The sequence below is a fragment of the Suricata suricatta genome, chromosome 4 (assembly GCF_006229205.1).
Source record: "Suricata suricatta isolate VVHF042 chromosome 4, meerkat_22Aug2017_6uvM2_HiC, whole genome shotgun sequence".
Taxonomy (NCBI): domain Eukaryota; kingdom Metazoa; phylum Chordata; class Mammalia; order Carnivora; family Herpestidae; genus Suricata; species Suricata suricatta.
This window is the reverse complement of record NC_043703.1, coordinates 89,701,314-89,720,268: the sequence shown is the minus strand read 5'-3', so window position 1 is coordinate 89,720,268 and position 18,955 is coordinate 89,701,314. Positions and strand designations below refer to the sequence as shown.

Sequence of the window (18,955 nt, the reverse complement as noted above, 5' to 3'; positions counted from 1 at the left end):
ATACAGGAGGCACCGTTTACTCCCCCATGGCCTGATCTACTGCATTGATGGAAATGAGGAAGGCTGGGGGGAAGGGTGGCAATTTGGTTTTGGCCACATGGAGATCAAGATGTTAGGCATCCAGGAGGAGCTACCTAGCTGTGAGCCAGGGAGGGTTTATGAGCCTGGAAGATGCAGGAGTGGGCTGGGCTGGAAGTGTTTACCTTGACATACAGTTTGTATTTAAAGTCACAGAGCAAGGGACCAGATCCAAGAACCAAGCCCTGGGACACTCCCATGTAAAGAGGTCAGGGATAAGGAGCAGCCCCTGAGGTCAGAGGAACACCAGGAAAGCTGTTGCTAGAAGCCAAGGAGAGGGAGGTTTTCCAGGAAGTGGGAGAGAATGACCCCCGGTCAGAAGATGCAGTCTGAGCACAAGACCCCATCACTGGAAGTCATCGGAGGAGAATCTTATGCTAAGACTATAAAAACAAAAACAAAACCTCTGGGCAGACAAATTAGAAAAAGGCAAATGCAATTCAAGGTCCATGGCTGGGCCAGCAGAGAGGGTGACTGACTGTCCCCCAGCCCAGCATCTGGCCAGCCACACTCAGCACCAGTGCATCGGGCTCTTAGCGCTCGGAGCAGGGGTGACCGGATGGTGCCCCAGGTCTGTATGCCTGCCCGTTACCTGTCTCTAGAGGGCGTATGCATGCACCACTGAGGCCGCAAAGGAGCCTCAGAGAGGAGCAGGAGGGCTGAGAGTGGCCCCAAGATTGGGCTCAAGGATTCAGCTCATTTCTTCTGCAGGAGGGATATTTCTGTCCTTTGGAGAAGCCCCCAGCCTTTCCCTGTGCGGCCCAGTGCCCCCGTGACGGTGTGTCAGGATTTGTTGCGAGCCTGTGGTTAATTGGAGGCTCAGTGGAGAAGAGGACATTGACTCAGGTTACTGAAGCTGTGTCTCTTCTGTGCTGGAGCCCTGGCTTCTGGTCTCTGAGCAAGGCGCCACTAACTGAACCACATTCAGATATGCCCCATTACCTGGGACTCAGTCTGCGTCCGTTTAGACACAGAGGGCCCCTGCTCACCTTAGACTCTCACTGGTCTCCCTTTGTTCGGTCCCCTTGATTTTGTTTTTCCCCTGACTCTCAATAAAAAAAAAAAAATTCTAGAAGTAAAGCCTGCCCATCAAGTAGAGGAGTATCAGAAGGGTACAGAGTAAGGGATAATAGGGCCTCTCCCCCAAACTCCACATAACCCCAGAAGTGACCACTGTCACCTCTTCCATGCAGTTCAGAGCAGTTCACTTCCCCACCCAGCGGTGGCCCCTGAGTTTCTGCACAGGCAGCCGGCACCACTGCTTGCTGTTCCATCAGCTGTCTGTGTAGGGCTTCATTCTATCTGTCCATCGCTGCCTTTCCCCCAGAGCAGTGGCGGCCCCTATTCAGTACTCTTGCTCTATTGCTGTTGATTTAGGTCGTTTCTGGTCAGAGGTTGTTAACAGTGTTCTGTGTTTGCTTCTGTGTCTTTCTGTTTCGGAGAAGAGTATAGCCAACTTCCTCCCAGTGGAATTTCGGAGTCCAAGGTTAGAGACGTTTAGTTTTGAGACATGCTGCCAAATTGGCCTCCTGAAATATGTCCATTTACCTGCCCACTAGACAGAGGACCTGTGAGGGCATGTTTGTCTCCCCCACAACTGGGCATTACCAGTCTTAGAGTATGCCAGTCTGGGAGGTGGTAAAAGCTACTTTGCTTTAACTCTGGTTCCGGCCTGATGGCATAGTTTAGCTGGCTCCCTCAGACCACTCACAACATTGTTTCTGTTTCTAGAAGGCACTCCTGGGTGGGCAGCCTCCAGCAGGCAGAGAAGCCTGAGGGCCAGACCCCAGCGGCCTGGCTGTGAGTGGCTGCCGCCTGCTGGAGGACCGTGGTGGATCTCTTGCCCTTGTTGGCTCATGTCTAGAGTGGTGTTTTGTTTTGTTTTTTAAATTTTTTAATGTTTATTTATTTTTGAGAGAGAGAGAGAGACAAGAGTGCGAGCAGGGGAGGGGAAGAGTGAGCGGGGGACAGAGGATCTGAAGCAGGCTCCGTGCTGCTCACAGCAGAGAGCCTGACACAGGACTCGAACTCACGAACAGTGAGATCATGACCTGACCTGAAGTTGGATGCTTAACTGACTGAGCCGCCCACGTGCCCCTCACATCTAGAGTTTTTAATCGAGTCTAGCCATGGTTCTGTCTAGCAAAGCGCTGAAAGTTTTCTGACCACAACTCGTAGCTGGAAATGAGTGTATCCTAGTGACTGGCACGTGTGTGGAAGTTGCACAGAATAGTAGTCCCCTCTCATCACATGGGATGTACGCTGATATCTTTTTCCTTTATTCTGTTTTTTTTAAATGCTGCTCCTGAGAACTGGCACCTCTTTGGAGTTCTGAGGAGAGCATCCTGGATATGGGGGAAAATGTCCTCTACAGAGAAGTCCTTAGAGTGGGGCCTAAGACCGGGTTGTGAAGGGGACGCTGCATCGGAGACCCTAGCTTGAGCTCAGCTCTCCCAAGGCCTTTAAGCTGCTCCAAACCTGTGTCCCTGTGTGGGGTACACGGTTCCATTCAAGCTAAAGTGTGGGCCAAGCCCTTGGCTGTCTCCTGCCTGTCATGCACTGGGGCAAGGGGCATGAGAATAGGGTAGACACCCAGAAGGAGGGCCTGGAAAGCCCTGCCACCCCACAAAGTTTCTGTGGAGGGTTGCTCCTCCCCTCCCTCTGCTGCCCAACATTCTCTTGCTTTAGGTTGAAAGGGTGGCCTTTCTCTAATTATAGTTCGTGCCTGGCCTAATTACAGCCTGGGCTAATTTGTTAATGGTTTTGGGATCTGAGAGCCTTTGCCTTGGGCAGTATCATGGCCCCTGGGTACATGCCGGGGAGTTTGCCAAGGAGAGCAGGGTGAAGGAATGTGATTGCCCCACGGGCCCCGGGGGCAGCATCTGAGGAGCCCCGTGTCCGGTTGGCACACACGTGTCTCTCACTGATGGCTCCACTGAACACCCGTTGTCAGTGTGGGTGTTTCCCTTCCCCAGGACTTTCAGGAGATCCTGATACATGGCACCAGGCAGGACCTTGCCATTTTCATTCTACTGAAACAAAAGATCTTAAATGCCTTGAGATTTAAAAGATACTTTTGGTTTTCCTTTTCATAAAAGCAGTATCTGTTTGCGGCAGAAACTTCAGGAAATAAAGAAAAGGGGGGAAAAAACCACCCATGACTCCACCACAGTGACTCATGACCCCAAATGTGTTAATGTTTTGGTGGAGGAGTCTCATGACTGGTCCCTTTGCTCTTGTCTGACTCATTGCATTGTCCACCCCCCAGGGAAGTCGCACCTGGCCATCGTGCAGAAGGTGAACAACGAGGGTGAAGGGGACCCCTTCTACGAGGTGCTGGGCCTGGTCACCCTGGAGGACGTCATTGAGGAGATCATCAAGTCTGAGATCCTGGACGAGTCGGATATGTACAGTGAGTTCCACCCTCTCTGCAGGCCTAGAACCCCTTTCCTGTTCACACCCTAGGTGTCCCTGGGTGGGAAGGCCACGGTGCAGGGACATGGGAGGGCTGACACCCTGAGACCCAAGAACTCGGTGTCTCACACTGGCCAGGGACCTTCCCCTGATGCAGACTCTGCCTCCTGCAGCCGACAACCGAAGCCGGAAACGAGTATCTGAGAAGAACAAACGTGACTTCTCAGCCTTTAAGGACGCTGACAATGAACTCAAGGTGAAAATTTCACCTCAACTACTTCTGGCAGCTCATCGCTTCCTGGCCACGGGTAAGAGCAAGAGGAGGGCCTTCAGATGTTGGTGGAATAGTCATGGAGGGAGGATTCTAGGCCTCTGGCTACTTTCTCCCATGGGACAAAGGCTGTGGCAGGCGAAAGGTACGTGGAAAACATGATTACCTCTGGAAGGGCGCAAGGCAGCTTCCCTTCATCCTTGGAGTGCCCCTTGTGATTTGTTTTCTCTGTTGATGGGTTGCCATTGCAAATTTCTAGGAAGCATCCAAGTTGGTTTTGAAAATTACCACTAGGAGTACTTGAAGTGGACTCTGGGGCTCCCCAGACCCATGCATGGGTACTGGGGACGAGGAGGGAGAAAGAGGACCTTCCATATACTGTGGGCCCACAACTCTTGTCACTCTTGCACTCCAAGGAGTCTCAATTCAGTTTTGTTCTTGTCTCTCCCCGCCTACCTGCAAATGCTGGGTCCAGAAGGACTTGACCTCTAGATCAATGACATTTCTCTCTTCTCACCCCTGATTCAAAGCCCCTTTGGGGACCTGGGTGATGATTTGAAAAGCTCCTGCCTATTCCCTCCCTCCTCCCAAATCTGACTTCCTGGGGCGCCTGGGTGGCTCAGTCGGTTAAGCCTCCGACTTCGGCTCAGGTCAGATCTCAGGTTCGTGGGATCGAGCCCCGCGTTGGACTCTGTGCTGACAGCTAGCTCAGAGCCTGGAGCCTGCTTCTGGTTCTGTGTCTCCTTCTCTGTCTGCCCCTCCTCCTCTCATGCTCTGTCTCTCTCTGTATCAAAAATAAATAAAACATTAAAAAAAAATCAAATCTGACTTCCTTCTAACCCTCACTCACTAAAGGATGTTAATTCTCTTTATTTTTCCTGCAAGGATATTGATAATAGTGCTAATGATAATAATGATAGTAATATTTATGAAGCACTGTCCACATGCCTAGAATGTGTCTAAGAGCTTGTTTTGTTTTAAAAGTAATCTCTACATCCAGTGTGGTGCTCTAACTTACGACCCTGAGATCAAGAGTCCCATCTCCACTGACTGAGCCAGTCAGGAGCCCCAACCCTATGAAGTTTTGTTTTGTTATTATTTTTTTAGATATCTTTTAAAAATTTTTTTAATTTATTTTTTTAATTTTTTAAATTTATTTTTGATACAGAGAGAGACCGAGCATGAGAGGGGGAGGGGCAGAGAGAAAAGGAGACACAGAACTGGAAGCAGGCTCCAGGCTCTGAGCTAGCTGTCAGCACAGAGCCCGACGTGGGGCTCGAACTCAGAAATGTGAGATCTGACCTGAGCCGAAGCCGGAGGTTTAACCAACTGAGCCACCCAGGCGCCCCTAGATATCTTTTTTTAATGTTTATCTGTTTTGAGAGAGAGAGAGAGAGCTGTGTATACATGAGAAGGGGAGGGGCAGAGAAAGAGAGAGGGAGAGATAGAATCCTAAGCAGCCTCCACAGTATCAGTGTAGAGCCCAATACAGGGCTTAAACCCATGAGCTGCGAGATCATGACCTGAGCCAAAATCAAGAGTCAGATACTCAGAGAAATACAAATCAAAACCACAGCAAGATACCACCACACTCCAATCAGAATGGGTAAAATGAACAACTCAGGCAACAACAGATTTTGGTAAGGATGCAGAGAAAGAGGAACCCTTTTGCACTGCTGGTGGGAATGCAAACTGTTGCAGCTACTCTGGAATACAGTGTGGAGTTTCCTCAAAAAATTAAAAATAGGACTAATCTATGACCCAGCAACTGAACTACTAGGTACTTATCCAAAAGATACAGGTGTGCTGTTTCGACAGGGCACGGGCACCCCAATGTTTATAACAGTGCTGTTATAGCCAAAGTAATGAAAGAGCCCATATGTCCATTGACAGATGAATGGATAAAGAAGATGTGGCATATATACACAATGGAGTATTACTCAGCAATCAAAAAGAATGAAATCCTGCCATTTGCAACTAGGTGGATGCAACTAGAGAATATTATGCTAAGTGAAATTAGTCAGTCAGAGAAAGACAAGTATCATATGACTTCACTTACATGTGGAATTTAAGATACAAAACAGATGAACATCGGGGAAGGGATCAGGGAGGGGGACAAAACATGAGACTCAAATATAGAGAACAAACTAAGGGTAGCTGGAGGGGTTGTGGGTGGGGAGATAGGCTAAATGGGCAAAGGGCATTGAGGAAGACACTTGTTGGGATGAGTCCTGGCTGTTTTACAAAGGGGATGAATCACTGGATTCTACTCCTGAGATAATTATTGTACTATATGGTAACTAACTTGGATGTAAATTTTAAACAATAAATTAATAAAAAAAAAGAATCAGATGCTCAGAATCAGATGCTGAGCCACCCAGTGCCCCAACCCTACGAGGTTTTTAATCCCCATTTTGTAGATGAGGAAACTGAGACACGGGTTAAGTAATTTGCCAATGATCATACACTGTTAGTACAGGAGCTGCCATTTCAGCCCAGGCAGGCAGGCTGACTGGAGTCTAGCCGGTCTGGATCCAATGGTACTTCCTTCCCAGGGAGGTGCAGAACCAAAGGGAAGGGCCCGGGGAGGGAGGGGGCCGTGTTTCTCCACGTTGCCTGGTCCGGGACCCCTAAGAAGACCTCGTCTCTCTTCCTACAGAGGTTCCCCAGTTCAGCCCCTCTCTAATATCCGAGAAAATCCTGCTTCGGCTGCTCAAGTACCCAGACGTCATCCAGGAACTCAAGTTTGATGAGCACAACAAATATTACATCTGCCATTACCTGTACACTCGAAATAAGCCGGCCGACTACTTTATCCTCATCCTGCAGGTGAGTGGCCCACTACATGCCTGTCCCCCTGTGCCCACTCTCCCCTCCTTGCCTGCTGCGGTGGCTGGGGTACACAGCTCCTGCCTGGGGAGCATCCAGCCTGCCCCTGAGCCTCTGCTCCCCCTTTGCCCATCCTCTTCCTGAGAGGCCACCCTCAAGTCTCCAGGTCAGGGCACTTGGGCTCTCTGGGGCTCTAGAACCAGCTATTCCTCACCCTCACCTCTCCCTCTTCCTTTGTCCTTTTTTCTCTCAGTTGAGTTTTCCTTCTCAGTCTGTTTGTCTCCCTGGCCCTGTGTTCTTCCAGGGGAAGGTGGAAGTGGAGGCCGGGAAAGAGAACATGAAGTTTGAGACAGGTGCCTTTTCCTACTATGGGACCATGGCTCTGTCCTCGCCCACCTCTGGTGAGTCGCTGGGTTGCGTCTACGCTTCTGTGTGGCCCTTCCGCATACCTGGGTTAGAGGGAGACTTAGAGTGGCATGTCAGAACCTGGCCACGTGAGGGCCAGAGCTGCCAGGGCCTAGCAGAGGTGGTCCAGAAGAGCTGTGACTGGCTCTTTCAAACAGGGTTCTGAGAGTGGGGAGAAGAGATGGGAAGGGGAATCTAAGCAAAGGCCTGCAGTGAGTTGAGAGTGCGTCTTGAGATATGAGACAAGGCTCCCGGAGTTGGGGAGGACCATAGGGAGTAAGGACATGTCGGGGAGCCCCAGAAAGTTGACAGCATTTGATTGTGATAGGAAGCAGGGTGCCACTGATGGCCTTTGAGCAGGGGGTAGTATGATAGCAGAATGGGCCAACCCGGCCAAGCAACGAGAAGGGTAAGCAGAGGCAGGTGGAGGGAGGCTACAGGCTCTTGCTCATGGAGACTGGGTTAAGGAAATTGAGGTGGACAGTGAGGGGGTCCAGAGTGCCTGTGGTTGGGAGCCAGGCCAGGGCCTCTTTGCTGGGAAGGTTGCGGATGGGCTTGACTTTTCAGGGGGCATAGCCACTGCCTTTTGGTTAAGGGCTGGTTCTTTTTTATTTTCTTTTAAAATGCTTATTTATTTATTTTGAGAGAGAAAGAGAGAAAGCAAGTGGAGAGGGACAGAGAGAGAGAGGGAGACAGAATCCCAAGCAGGCTTCACACTGCCACTGCAGAGCCCGATGTGGGGCTAGAACTCACCAACTGTGAGATCATGACCCAAACCAAAATCAAGAGTCGGATGCTTAACAGACTGAGCCACCCAGGTGCCCTAAGGGCTGGTTCTGAGGGTATAAAGGGATTTGGGACTAAGGGGACATGCCCTCCAAGAGAGGTTGTGGGAAGTCCAGGAAAGGGCCACTCTGGCCACCCTGGTGCTTCCTGCTTCTCCAGTCCTGGGTGGCTCAGGCTCCCCTTGCCAGAGGGGCCTTGTGGCTGAAGTGGCACCCTGCAAGCAAGACCCAGGTCTTCCCAGATTGGCTCCTCACCAGTTATGTGAATCCTCTTAACCTTGAGAGGGGCCCCAGGTTGCTGCAGGCTGGAAAATGAAAGTCTGCTTTGTTGCTGGGGGACAGGCCACACATTTAGGTGTGTGCATCTCCTGGAGAGCCTCTGTGCTGTGCCTGTTGCTGTCCTTTGACCAAGAGGACCCTGTGCGGGGGCCAGGGCATCCATGTATATTGACACAGCTCAGCTTATCCACTGGTGTGACACAGTTCTGCCCCTCCACCAGCATGCTTGGTGAGTAGGCTCCAGGAAGGAGGGAGTGAGGAGACAGACTCCAGAGCTAGGTTTTTGAGCAGGTGGCTGTTGCCTGGATGTGTTGGGCCTGAGGAAGACTTCTCTGCCCCTCCCAAGAGCACCTCTTGCCATCCAGTTGGGGAAAATCTTGTGCAGAAGGGCACACAGTCATGGGACATTTCCTACAGGTGTTCTTTTCCTGCAGCAATGCCTCAGAGGCTTGGGTCAGAGTCCTGGGCTCTGTCCTTTGACACTCAGTTCCCACTTGGAGTGGGCAAAAGGGAGAAGGGATTACTTCCTGGAGGCTCTAGCTTCACTGTGGGGGATTATATCCCTCTCTGAGCAGGGCTTATTGGACTGCCCTAAGACCCTCCCCATCAGAGCCATGTCCCCCTTTTCATTGTGCCCCCCGTTTGCCCAAGAGAGCCTGGCCCCCAGCAGATCTGCTTCTCCACCCCATACCTGTGGCTCCATGTTCTGCCTCCTCACCCTACCCATTGCTGACCTTTTCCTCTTTTGCTCCAGTGCCTTCAACCCAGGTCGGGTGTCCGCCTGGCAAGCAGAACTCCCTGCTCTCCTGGCTCTCAGGTAACATGGCATGGCTGGAGAAGGTTGCACTGCCACCTGTTGCCTGAGCCCACACACCACAGCTCTATTAACTTCTCCCAGCAGGCACTGGGGCTCCCCATACGCACCTTGGGCCATCCCACCCGTTCACGCTTGTGGGCCAGCCTGATTTGCACTGGCTCTGCTTGGCCTAGGGCCCCATTACTGCGTGGCTTTGCCCTGATTCTGTAAGAGCTTCCCCAAAGGTCCTTTAGTACTTGAGAACACACACACACACACACACACACACACACACACGCACACGCACGTGCACACACATACACACGCACGCATGCATATACACACACGCATGCATGTACACAGATAGGGTGAGAAGGGAGGGTTGCTTCTGGTCAGCCCAAGTGAACCCAGCTGTTCAGCAGCCCCCCGCTCAAGGCCGCTCACGAACACCAGGATGCCTTGTCATGTCATCAGCTTTCTCTAAAAAACTTTCCTCCTTTCTTCACAGGCTTTGCTCTTCATTCTGTTGCTGCTGGTGCCTGCCTGCCAGGGGGAGGCAGCTGCCGGGCAGTTAGAAGTGCGGCCCTGGGCAGACTGCCCTGTTTGAATGCTGTCTGCAGTTATAGCTAAATGATTCTGGGAGCTGACTTACTCTTAAGTCTTTGTTCCCTCTTGTGAAATGGGAACAATACATGTGCCCACTTCTTAAAATTGTCAGGAGCAGTGAGAAAATTGATATGAAATGTTAGAGCTCAATTGTTATTTCTGTTTTTTTCTCTATTACAACGAAAATGTGCTATTCTAGTCAGCAAATATTGAGGAAAAGGCCCAGTGCTATATGCTGTTTCTGACCTTGGCTGGGACACACTCCTGAGCCTTACCCCAGGATTGCTGGCCAGACTTAGTCAGTTCTGAGCAGCAGAGGAGGCCAGAGGTGCTGGTCTCACCGTCAGAATTCCGGCCTGGCCTGGCGAGCCTGGGGGAGGTTAAGAGCATTACAAGCACCTTTGAGCTCCAGCCTTGCTGTGTAACTCAAAGAAGCTCCTGTGGCCCCAACAGTCCTATCACCAGAGTCCATCTTTTCCGATTTTATATTTGTACAGCTGGGTTTTTTTTCCTCCTTCTCAGCTGAACCAAAGGACACTTTTTAATGGATTCCCTTAAAAAAAAAAAAAGTAAAAAGGTGATTTAGAAGTCATTCATCCTTTTCAAACAGCCATCTTTGGGGCTATGATAGGAAGTGGGAAGCTGACCATGGCCTTGGGTGGGTGATGGGTGACAACAGAATGGACCATGTTGGTCTTTTTTGGTCAACATCTCAGCCCTCTTCTCTCTTCTGCACTTGCTCCTGTATCATCACGCTGGCCAGGAGCTGGTGCATACATGGTTTAGGTCCTGATGTTTTTACCTCATATGGGAACAGAGGTGCTTTTCCATAAGCTTTCTGGTTGAGCCACGGGTACCCCCCAGGCACATGTGCCTCCATTTGTTATTCCACCCCTGTGTACATTTACTGGGGTCTAAATAACACCAGGATATGAAAAACTTTCTCTGTGTTTAAGATTATGTCCTTAGGATATCCTTTCAGAATGAAATTACCAAGTCAAAATCTCTTAATTTTTTTTTACACATTTATAGTTCTGTTTTAGTTTTAAAAGCGACATAGCTTATTTAGAAAATTGAATAAATAGAAAAAAGTCTTAAGAAAATGAAGAAGTATCATAATTTCATTATTCAGAAACGTTTCATGTTTTGGTCTATTTCTTTTTGGGCTACCATTTTTAAATTCAGCTTTCTGGAGCATTAATAAGCATTAGTAAAAGCATTCATCATCCAAAAAAACATTCCATCATCCAAATGATTAACATGAAATATTAGGTAATATCTTTAGTATTTGTGTTTCTTTTCTAGAACATAATCAGAGATGTTAAGTTAGGATAAGTGATATATGCACACGATCCTCTCTAATGATTGTACACCACCCAGTCATAGACCACCCAGATTCTCTTTTCCGAGCTTTATGAATGAAGCTCAAAGATAGAGTATTACTCAGTTCAGTCTCACTTAGTTAAACTTGAATTGGTCATTCAGTCACCTGAATTCATTATGTTTGCTGTCTTCACTGAGCTGTTTGTTAGAATAGCTAACTTAGTAGTTAGTTAGTAACTTAGTGGTTAAGTAAATAAGCTTAGTGCACTTCCTGTTTAACAGAAGCCAGCATGCCTTCACAATTAACTTCTTTGTGCATTTCATTGTTTTCTAAGTGTTCTCAAAAATGAGAGCTAATGATGTACAGTATGGGTACAGTTCCTTTTTCAAAATAAGGAGTCTGTTCCTTCCTCATTTCTGGTTGAGTCATCCCCCTTTCCTGGTTACAGTCGTCTGAATGGAGGCCTGTGCTGCCCCTCGCATGGGAAGAGGCCCCTCCCTGTCTTTGCTTCCAGGGAGGGGCACTTGGACTAGCCTGGAGAAAACCACCACAGTGGGAGGCCTGGAGCTCTGGACCCTCTAGGTTCCTATGAGAGGAACCCCTGTCTGGGGCCAGCGGACACAAGTGGGCGGAGGGCTCTACATGGCACAGGTCATGTGCAGAACACACTTTCGACTTCTGAAAAGCATTTTCCGGGGCTTCTAGGTGGCTGAGTCACTTAAGTATCCAATTCTCGATCTCAGCTCAGGTCTTGATCTCAGGGTCATGAGTTCGAGCTCCACACTGGGCATCAATTCTACTTAAAAACAAACCAATGAACCAGCATTTTACAATGTGAATAGGGCATGATGTTGTGAGGTCTGTGTGGATGCACAGTGAGAGGGTGCAAACTGTTATGTCTCTCTTTAATATAATTTAAGTGTGTGCAGTGTATGTCACCTGATATAAGCTGTTATGGAGACAAAGATAGCGACTTATTTGCCATGGCAGGGTAATCACTGTGTTGCCCTTGACTGATTAGTTGGGGAAATGAGGGGTTGTGTAGCCAGAAACTTTCTGTGTCTTTGGTCCTTGTTTTCTGCTTTGGTAGGCTTTTTAATACCTATTGCACAATACTTCTAAACAAACTAACTCATTTGCTTTGAGGAGGTCACATCTTCTGCAGTTGGAGCTTCTGCTTGTCCTTAAGAACTGTTCCCATTCCTAGTGGGGCCCCGCTCCCGGATGTCCTTGGGACAGGTTAGCAAGAGGCTGTGAGGGTGCCCTGGGGGCTCCTGGCCTAACGACCTCTCTCTCTCCACAGACCACTCCCCATCCCACCCCACCGCCCTCAGCCGCTCAGCCTCCCTCAGCTACACAGACCGCACGGATCTCACGAGCACAGCTGCCTTGGCAGGCAGCAGCAACCAGTTTGGCAGCTCCATCCTGGGCCAGTACATCTCTGACTTCAGTGTCCGAGCGCTCATGGACCTCCAGTACATTAAGGTGAGCACTTTCTGTGTGTCCATCTGGGCAGCACTGTCTTCCTCGTGCTGGGCATTTGGATGACACTGCCCTAGCAATCAGCAACTTCTTTCTTTCACCCACCACATATGGCACAGAGGGCCCAGTCCCAAGATGCATATCCTCCTTATTCTCATTCTTTCTGCAAGCTTCCAGAAACTCCAGCTAGTCACGTCCTCTCTTCTGGACTCCTAGCCCCGGCCCTGGCTGGCCCTGTTCTCCCGTGTCATGTAAGGTTTGCCTCTCAGTCCCTGCTCTCTGTGAACCTCATCCCTTCCTCCTGCAGATCACTCGGCAACAGTATCAGAACGGGCTGCTGGCCTCACGCATGGAGAACTGCCCTCAGTTTCCCCTGGATGGCTGTACCATCTGCCCGGAGAACTTGCATGGGAAAGTTGAGCTGCCTGTTGTAGATGAGACCACAACTCTTCTCAATGAGCGCAATTCTTTGCTGCACAGAGCTTCGCATGAGAGTGCCATCTGACAGGAGGGCCCGGGGCCCCCCGCCAGCTCCGCGGGGGTCTCCCCAGTGGGCCCACATGAAGATAGGGAGCCTGTTAGGCTAGGAGGGGTGCAGATAGCCTGTCTAACTGAGCAGCCAGATGGCCTCCAGCATGTGGGGGTGCTGGCCTCTGACAGGGACCTCTGAACAGCTCTGAGGTAATGGCTGCCCAGCCCTGGACTGGCAGGGCAGTGGGCCAGCTACCATGAGCAAGCCTGTTTTTTACTGAGAGAATTTCTGAACTAGGCTCACTGCTCCTCTTTTTAAATATTGTTTGGGGAAAGGAGTGGGGAAGGGAAGACAGGGTTAAGGAACTTTATTTAAAACAATTCTTTTTCCCATAAAAACTTTAATTAAAAGAGGTAGGGTTTCTCACCCCGGGAAGCAATAGCCATAATCTGCTCCCAGCCATGACCTGGCTTATGTCCCTGACTCAGGGAGCCCACTCTTCCTCCTCTTCCTCCTCTCCCTTCTCCTCCTCCAGAAATGGGATCACAGAGGTCCACTGGAGGGAGGTTTTCTCTTGGGAGGAAGATAGTTCCTTCCAGGTAGCAAAGAACCAAATAGCGCTGAGAACAACTGCCTGGACACATGCACTGAGGCCTGTCTGACATCACGGAAGCGAGGAATTCTGGGTAACTGTGATGAGGGACATGGTACTCCCAGCTGCAGAGAGGAGCACACCTCCTGTCAATCGCTGGATCCTGGAATTTCCACCTCTGCTGATGGGCTCTTCTGGTGAGTTGGGCTACGCTGAGGACTCTCACCCCTGTCTCCACTGGTTTGACTTAGAGTGTTAAGCAGGGTCTCACACCTTTAAGATTGCTTACCCCTGCTCCCCAGGCCCTGCCCTTACTTTTACCAAAGGTTTCCCCTAGGTGGGAGAGCATCTGTCTATATCACTGGTGACTTGTCTGAGATACTCCTTTCCATTCCAGGAGGGAATCTGGTCATGGGCATCTGTGTTATTAGCAATTAATCCATCCCCCTTCCCATCCTGCCGTGTAAGTCAAGTGTCAGTCACTGACCTATGAAGCCTTTCTTTCCAGAATCCCTGCTTCTCGTCTCAAAACCCCAATGTCTCTTGGGGATTGAGGACAGCAGGACACATAGGAAGCCAACCTAAGGTTCTTAATGCCCTTTCCTGTGTGGCTGAGGCTTACTCAACCCTGTTCATACACACACACACAAAACCCAAGAAGTGAAGTTTCTACCTAAAAGGCACACAACTAGCAGCCCTGTTGCCCCATCTTTATAATCCTAGCCTAAGGTGTCATCCTGGCCTTGGCTGAAGCTAGTGATACTGGATCCTGAGAACTCCACCCCCATATGAAGTTCCGCTCCAGTGCCTTTTCCCTTCAGCCGCATTGGGCCCTGCTGTGGGGCTCCAGGCTTGCCACTGTTGGGGAGGCTGTGGGACCAAGGTCCATGCTGGCCCTTTCGTCGGGTACAACAGTTGCCCTGGGCCCAAGATCAGGCTCTGCAGGCCTTTCACCTTGGTGGTATTTATTGACCCTTTCCTCAGCCAGTGACTTCTGTCACCCCAAATACTCTATTCTTCAGGCATATGGAGAATCCTAACTCTTGGGACCAGGAAATATGATGTACCAAGCATACTTGCTTGGCCAGTTTAAAATCTTCCCAGTCACAGAACTTATTCCTAAAAGTCTGGAGAGAAAGTGGTAACACCTATGGGTTCTCGTCATGAGAAAAAAAGACACTAGACTTTTATTCCCTGTTGGGGGAAACCCCTCAGTTTTCTACAGGAGCAGCTTGCTTTCTGAGTCCACATGGAAGCTTGAAAGCTGTGCTCCTGAGAGACCTGAGTGCCAGGGGGACAGACCGTATTGGCCTGAACCGAGTGAGTGTGTGTGAAGTAAAAGGAGCAGGTGCACACACTTCCACAGCTACCTCTTTGCACACACAGTTACTACCAACAGATGGTCCCTCCACCCCTCCCTTTCCCCATTTATAATCACTTCTTACAGAGGGTCATAATTATTTCCAAATATTACTAGTCCGATGACTTCCTCCTCCCAGTGCAATTTTTCACTTCCTATTCCAACCTCTGGTTCCTGGGCCGAGCCATACCCTGGAACTGGCCCGTCCCTGCGTGTCTTCCCGTGTAAGGGAGACCTTTGCAAATGGCCTCCAAATGGGTAGGCAAGTCACAGCCACCGTAGCAAATAACTCCTATTTATTTTGCATAAGATTTTAATTTGTATATTTTTGTGATTTATTTTGGCATTGTTATGAGTTTGACTCTCGGGGAGTTTTGTTGTTATGACTCTTGTGTCTTTTGTCACAAGACAATGATAATATTTGCTAAACAATATATGGAATTTATTTTTGATTGGTAATAAAACATGAAATATGAAATCTTGGCGAGTCTATCATTTGCCTCTTTGAGTCCTGTCAGTATTCGGTACCTGTCATAAAGAGAGTGGCTGTGGTTGGCCGTCAGCTATGACAGGGAATGGGCAAGTATTCTGGGACTGTTTAATAGTTTAAAGGGAAGCAGAAATGAAATTTACAGGGGTGCCTGGGTGGCTCAGTTGGTTAAGCATCCAGCTTCCTGCTTTCACTCAGGTCATGATCTCACAGTTCGTGGGTTCGAGCCCCGTGTTGGGCTCTGTGCTGACAGCTAGCTCAGAGCCTGGAGCCTGCTTTGGATTCTGTGTCTCCCTCTCTCTCTAACTCTCCCCTGCTCGTGCTGTCTCTCTCTCTGTCTCTCAAAAATAAATAAAAAACAAAAACAAAAAGAAATGAAATTTACAAAATATATGTAATCAAGGCTGTTGTCACAGGAGCTAGAGAGTACCAGCTGCTGTTACATGTACAGGACAAGTGTGCTCAATTGCCACAATGAAGGATCTTGTAAAAATGGACACCATAGTCTTCTGCCTGCAGGTACTGACGGGGGCAATCAGAATGGGCAAATCGCCCTTTCTCTCTCCCCTGGGGGCTGAAGGAGAAAGCTTTATCCAAAAGTATGATCACATTGTTTCATAACATGCAGTAGCCTTTTGGTCCTTGCTCATGAAGTTGGTGGAGGTCTCAGAGTTGGAGAGCTCATCCCCTGAAGAGCCCGCCTGAGAGCCACCTCACTGCATCCGCTCTTGAGGTGTCTGCTGTGCAGCCTTGTGTGGTGCCTGTAGGTGCTGTGGCTGTGGTGTGTAATGGAGTGTGCTGAGGCCAGAGGCTCAAACAAGCCAGGCTTGACAGAGTAGACAAATTGTGGAGAATATTTAAAAAGGAGGGGGCGATAAAGGACATTCCAGATAAAATAGCAGATGCAAAAGCTTGTGTATAGGTGGACACGAGTATCAATTTCATCTGACCATATGTTCCACACACTTAAGCCCCTGGTACATGCCAGGTGCCACCAACTCCTCAGTGAGTTTAGTGAGAAAGAGTCCCTGAGGGAGACAGTCACACCAGAACCTTCTGATTTCCTGTGTGCTACACGTGGAACTCTTCTCCCAGGTCTTTGTGAGGCTAACCCCCTCACTTCATCTGAGTTTCTGTTCAAATGTCACCTCCTTGGAGAAGACTTCCTTGTCACCCCATCTAAAACAGTATGGCGCCAGTCCCTCTGCACATTTCCTTATCTTGCTTTGTTTCGCTCCATAGCATTTACTGCCAGATAGTAAAACGAGGATTTGTGTATTGTCTGTTATTCCCACATTAGAGCCTAAGTTCCCGGAGGGCAGGGCCTTTCTCATCCCCACATAGTACCAGCACTAGAATAGTACCTGGTACACTACAGGTACTCAATGCAGGAAATACCTGTTGAATGAATGAATGAAATGAGTCTTACAAGAAGGTAAGTACTGGATGCTACTGGGGGAAGAGCACATAGTTCCTATAACCTTGACCCAACCTAGTCAAGAGATGGTCAAGGAAGACTAAATGGAATAAGTGACACTTGCAGACTTAAGAAATAAGCAGGAACTTGCTATTGTGAAGTCACAATAGTTAGGAGTTTGAAATTTAAGATTAAGTATTTAGATGAAACATGGAAATGCTTTAACCAAATGAGCAGCAAAGAAAATGGCCCAGGAAGGATCAATCAGGGAACTGAAGGTCAAGTGGCATTGTGTCTCCATTGATGCAATGACTACCCAGGGGATGGGGGCGAAGAATGGTGCTGAACCAACAAAAAAGAAGCTGGTGAAGTACTCTTGAGGCCTCTATTGTTAACAGAAAATCACTCCTTGAGCAGCTTTACCTACTGGATTCTTTTCATCTTTGGATATCCATAGTTTAAGTGAATATTTGTGTTTTCCAAGTACAATCCAATTGTCCTACCCAATGGTTTGGTTTTCCAAGAGAGCCTGAGACCCAATCCATAGAGAGCTCTTCTGTCTCTCTTCTGGGACTGTTCTTTGCTAGTTAACTTTTCACATGACTTTCATTTTAAGCATGCCATCCATTCTATTTCAATGTCAACATTTCCTCTGGACGTGGAGACAGAAGTATGAACTAAAGGGGCTGAATCTATAAATTGTTTTTTTCAGAGGATGCATGCTGATCCAGTGGAAAGGCTCAGAAGTGTCATTATTGCTTCTGCTGGTGAGTTATTTTGTAATCTGCAAGTGAGGCATATAGCACCTTCTGGACAATAAAAACTGGAAACATGGAGACCACTGTTTGCATAGTTGGCATAGTCACAGCATTGAGTTTTTACCATGTTGAAGAGACATTATTACCATCCTTTGAAGAGTTTTTCCACAAAGTGTTTTTTTCTTTTGGTTTTTCACCATGGATTTGCTCATTTTTGCACATTGCCTTCCACACATTTTACTTAACTGTGACCACCATATGTTATTTTCATGACATAGCAAATGTGCTTCTGCAGAATCCTTACAGAGATTTTAAATGACATTTACCCTTTTCAAAGTCTACTCTTGTTACTAGGAAATTTGAAAATACATAAAGAGGTAAAGAAAATACAAAACACAATCTGAACATCAGTGTTCCCAGTTTATTTCCTTCCAATCACATAAAGATCATACATTATGGGTGAAAAATATTCCATATTGCCAATGAACCACTCTGTCTTATAAATAACTCTCTTCTTGAATAGTTCTTGTTCCTGAGCAAATATTTTCCCAAGGATTATCTGCTAGAAGTGGAGTGATTAGATAACCATACTTTCTGACAGAGCTGCCCTCTGCTAGCGGGGCTGGGATTGTGACCAGGATATTAGGCAGGTGGTGTTGGAATCCAGCATCCATGCTAAGTCATGCTTCACTTTTCTCCTGTAAAAGTACCTGTGAGAATCCAAAGAGGTAGTGATTTCGTTTGTTAAATAATTACCATCGTTCTCCCTGGCGGGAATGCAAGTTCCTTGAAGGCAAAGGGCTGTCTCAGGTTCCCAGACCTTACAGCTCAGTCGAGCGCAATCAACACACATTTTCAAGAAACTTGAGCTTCTCAAAGTCCAGTCTTCTGTCACCTCTCCTTGCTCTTAGGTCAGTGGTTCACGGGGCCCTTTCCTAAGAAACGGCGCATCTGCCAAATACTGAAATCTCTGCCTGCAAGCAGCTCCGCTCCGCGCCCCGAGTGAGGGACTTCCCAAGGCACAAGTCTGGCCTCCGGGCGCGCCGGCACAGCTTGTGGGAACAGACGCCCAGCTCGCCACTCCGCGCCTCCAGGAGCTGCCCACCTCTCCTCCTAGAAGTCACGGCGGAGCCCTTCGGGGCCGAGCGCCCCACGCCCCCGGCCCGCCCCGGGATCGCGCCGCTGCTTGTTTACTCCCCGGCGCAGCCTAGTCCGACCCTGGGGCCCGCCCTCGCCTGCCGCCTATTGGCGGAGGAGGCTCAGAGGCTAGCGACGATTGGCCCGGGGGAGGCGGAGGGGTAGGCTGCGCGGGAGGCCGAGAGGGGGCAGCAGGAGATGGCGGCGGCGGCGGCGGCGGGTCGGCTAGGCTGGTTGCTCGCCGCGCTCTGCCTGGGCAACGCCGCCGGGGAGGCGGCGTCGGGCCCGCGAGTGTTGGGCGTCTGTCTGGAGGAGGACCGAGCCGCGGACGCGGGGTGGGCGCGCGGAGGAGAGGTACGGGCCGCTCCGGAGGCCACCTTCCGCCTGCGCGTCTTCGGCTCGGGTTTGGCGAACAGCTCCTGGTCCTGGGTGGCCCCCGAGGGGGCGGTCTGCCCCGAGG

The 18,955-nt window shown here is 49.4% G+C and overlaps 2 protein-coding genes across 2 annotated transcripts in view; both read left to right on the top strand.

Annotated features, from left to right (window-relative positions):
* CNNM4 (cyclin and CBS domain divalent metal cation transport mediator 4) overlaps positions 1-15,171 on the top strand; it is a gene marked incomplete at its 5' end in the record, with an annotated part of 40,580 nt that extends 25,409 nt beyond the window's left edge. Inside the window, 7 exons of the mRNA XM_029938505.1 lie at positions 3,347-3,490; positions 3,666-3,800; positions 6,423-6,592; positions 6,897-6,993; positions 8,816-8,878; positions 12,091-12,272; positions 12,577-15,171. Coding sequence (XP_029794365.1) covers positions 3,347-3,490; positions 3,666-3,800; positions 6,423-6,592; positions 6,897-6,993; positions 8,816-8,878; positions 12,091-12,272; positions 12,577-12,774 — 989 coding nt within the window. The remainder of the gene's footprint in view (positions 1-3,346; positions 3,491-3,665; positions 3,801-6,422; positions 6,593-6,896; positions 6,994-8,815; positions 8,879-12,090; positions 12,273-12,576) is intronic.
* Positions 15,172-18,649: 3,478 nt separating this feature from the next.
* Positions 18,650-18,955, top strand: part of CNNM3 (cyclin and CBS domain divalent metal cation transport mediator 3) — a 13,459-nt gene continuing 13,153 nt past the window's right edge. The window contains exon 1 of the mRNA XM_029938504.1: positions 18,650-18,955. Coding sequence (XP_029794364.1) covers positions 18,694-18,955 — 262 coding nt within the window. The 5' untranslated portion in view covers positions 18,650-18,693.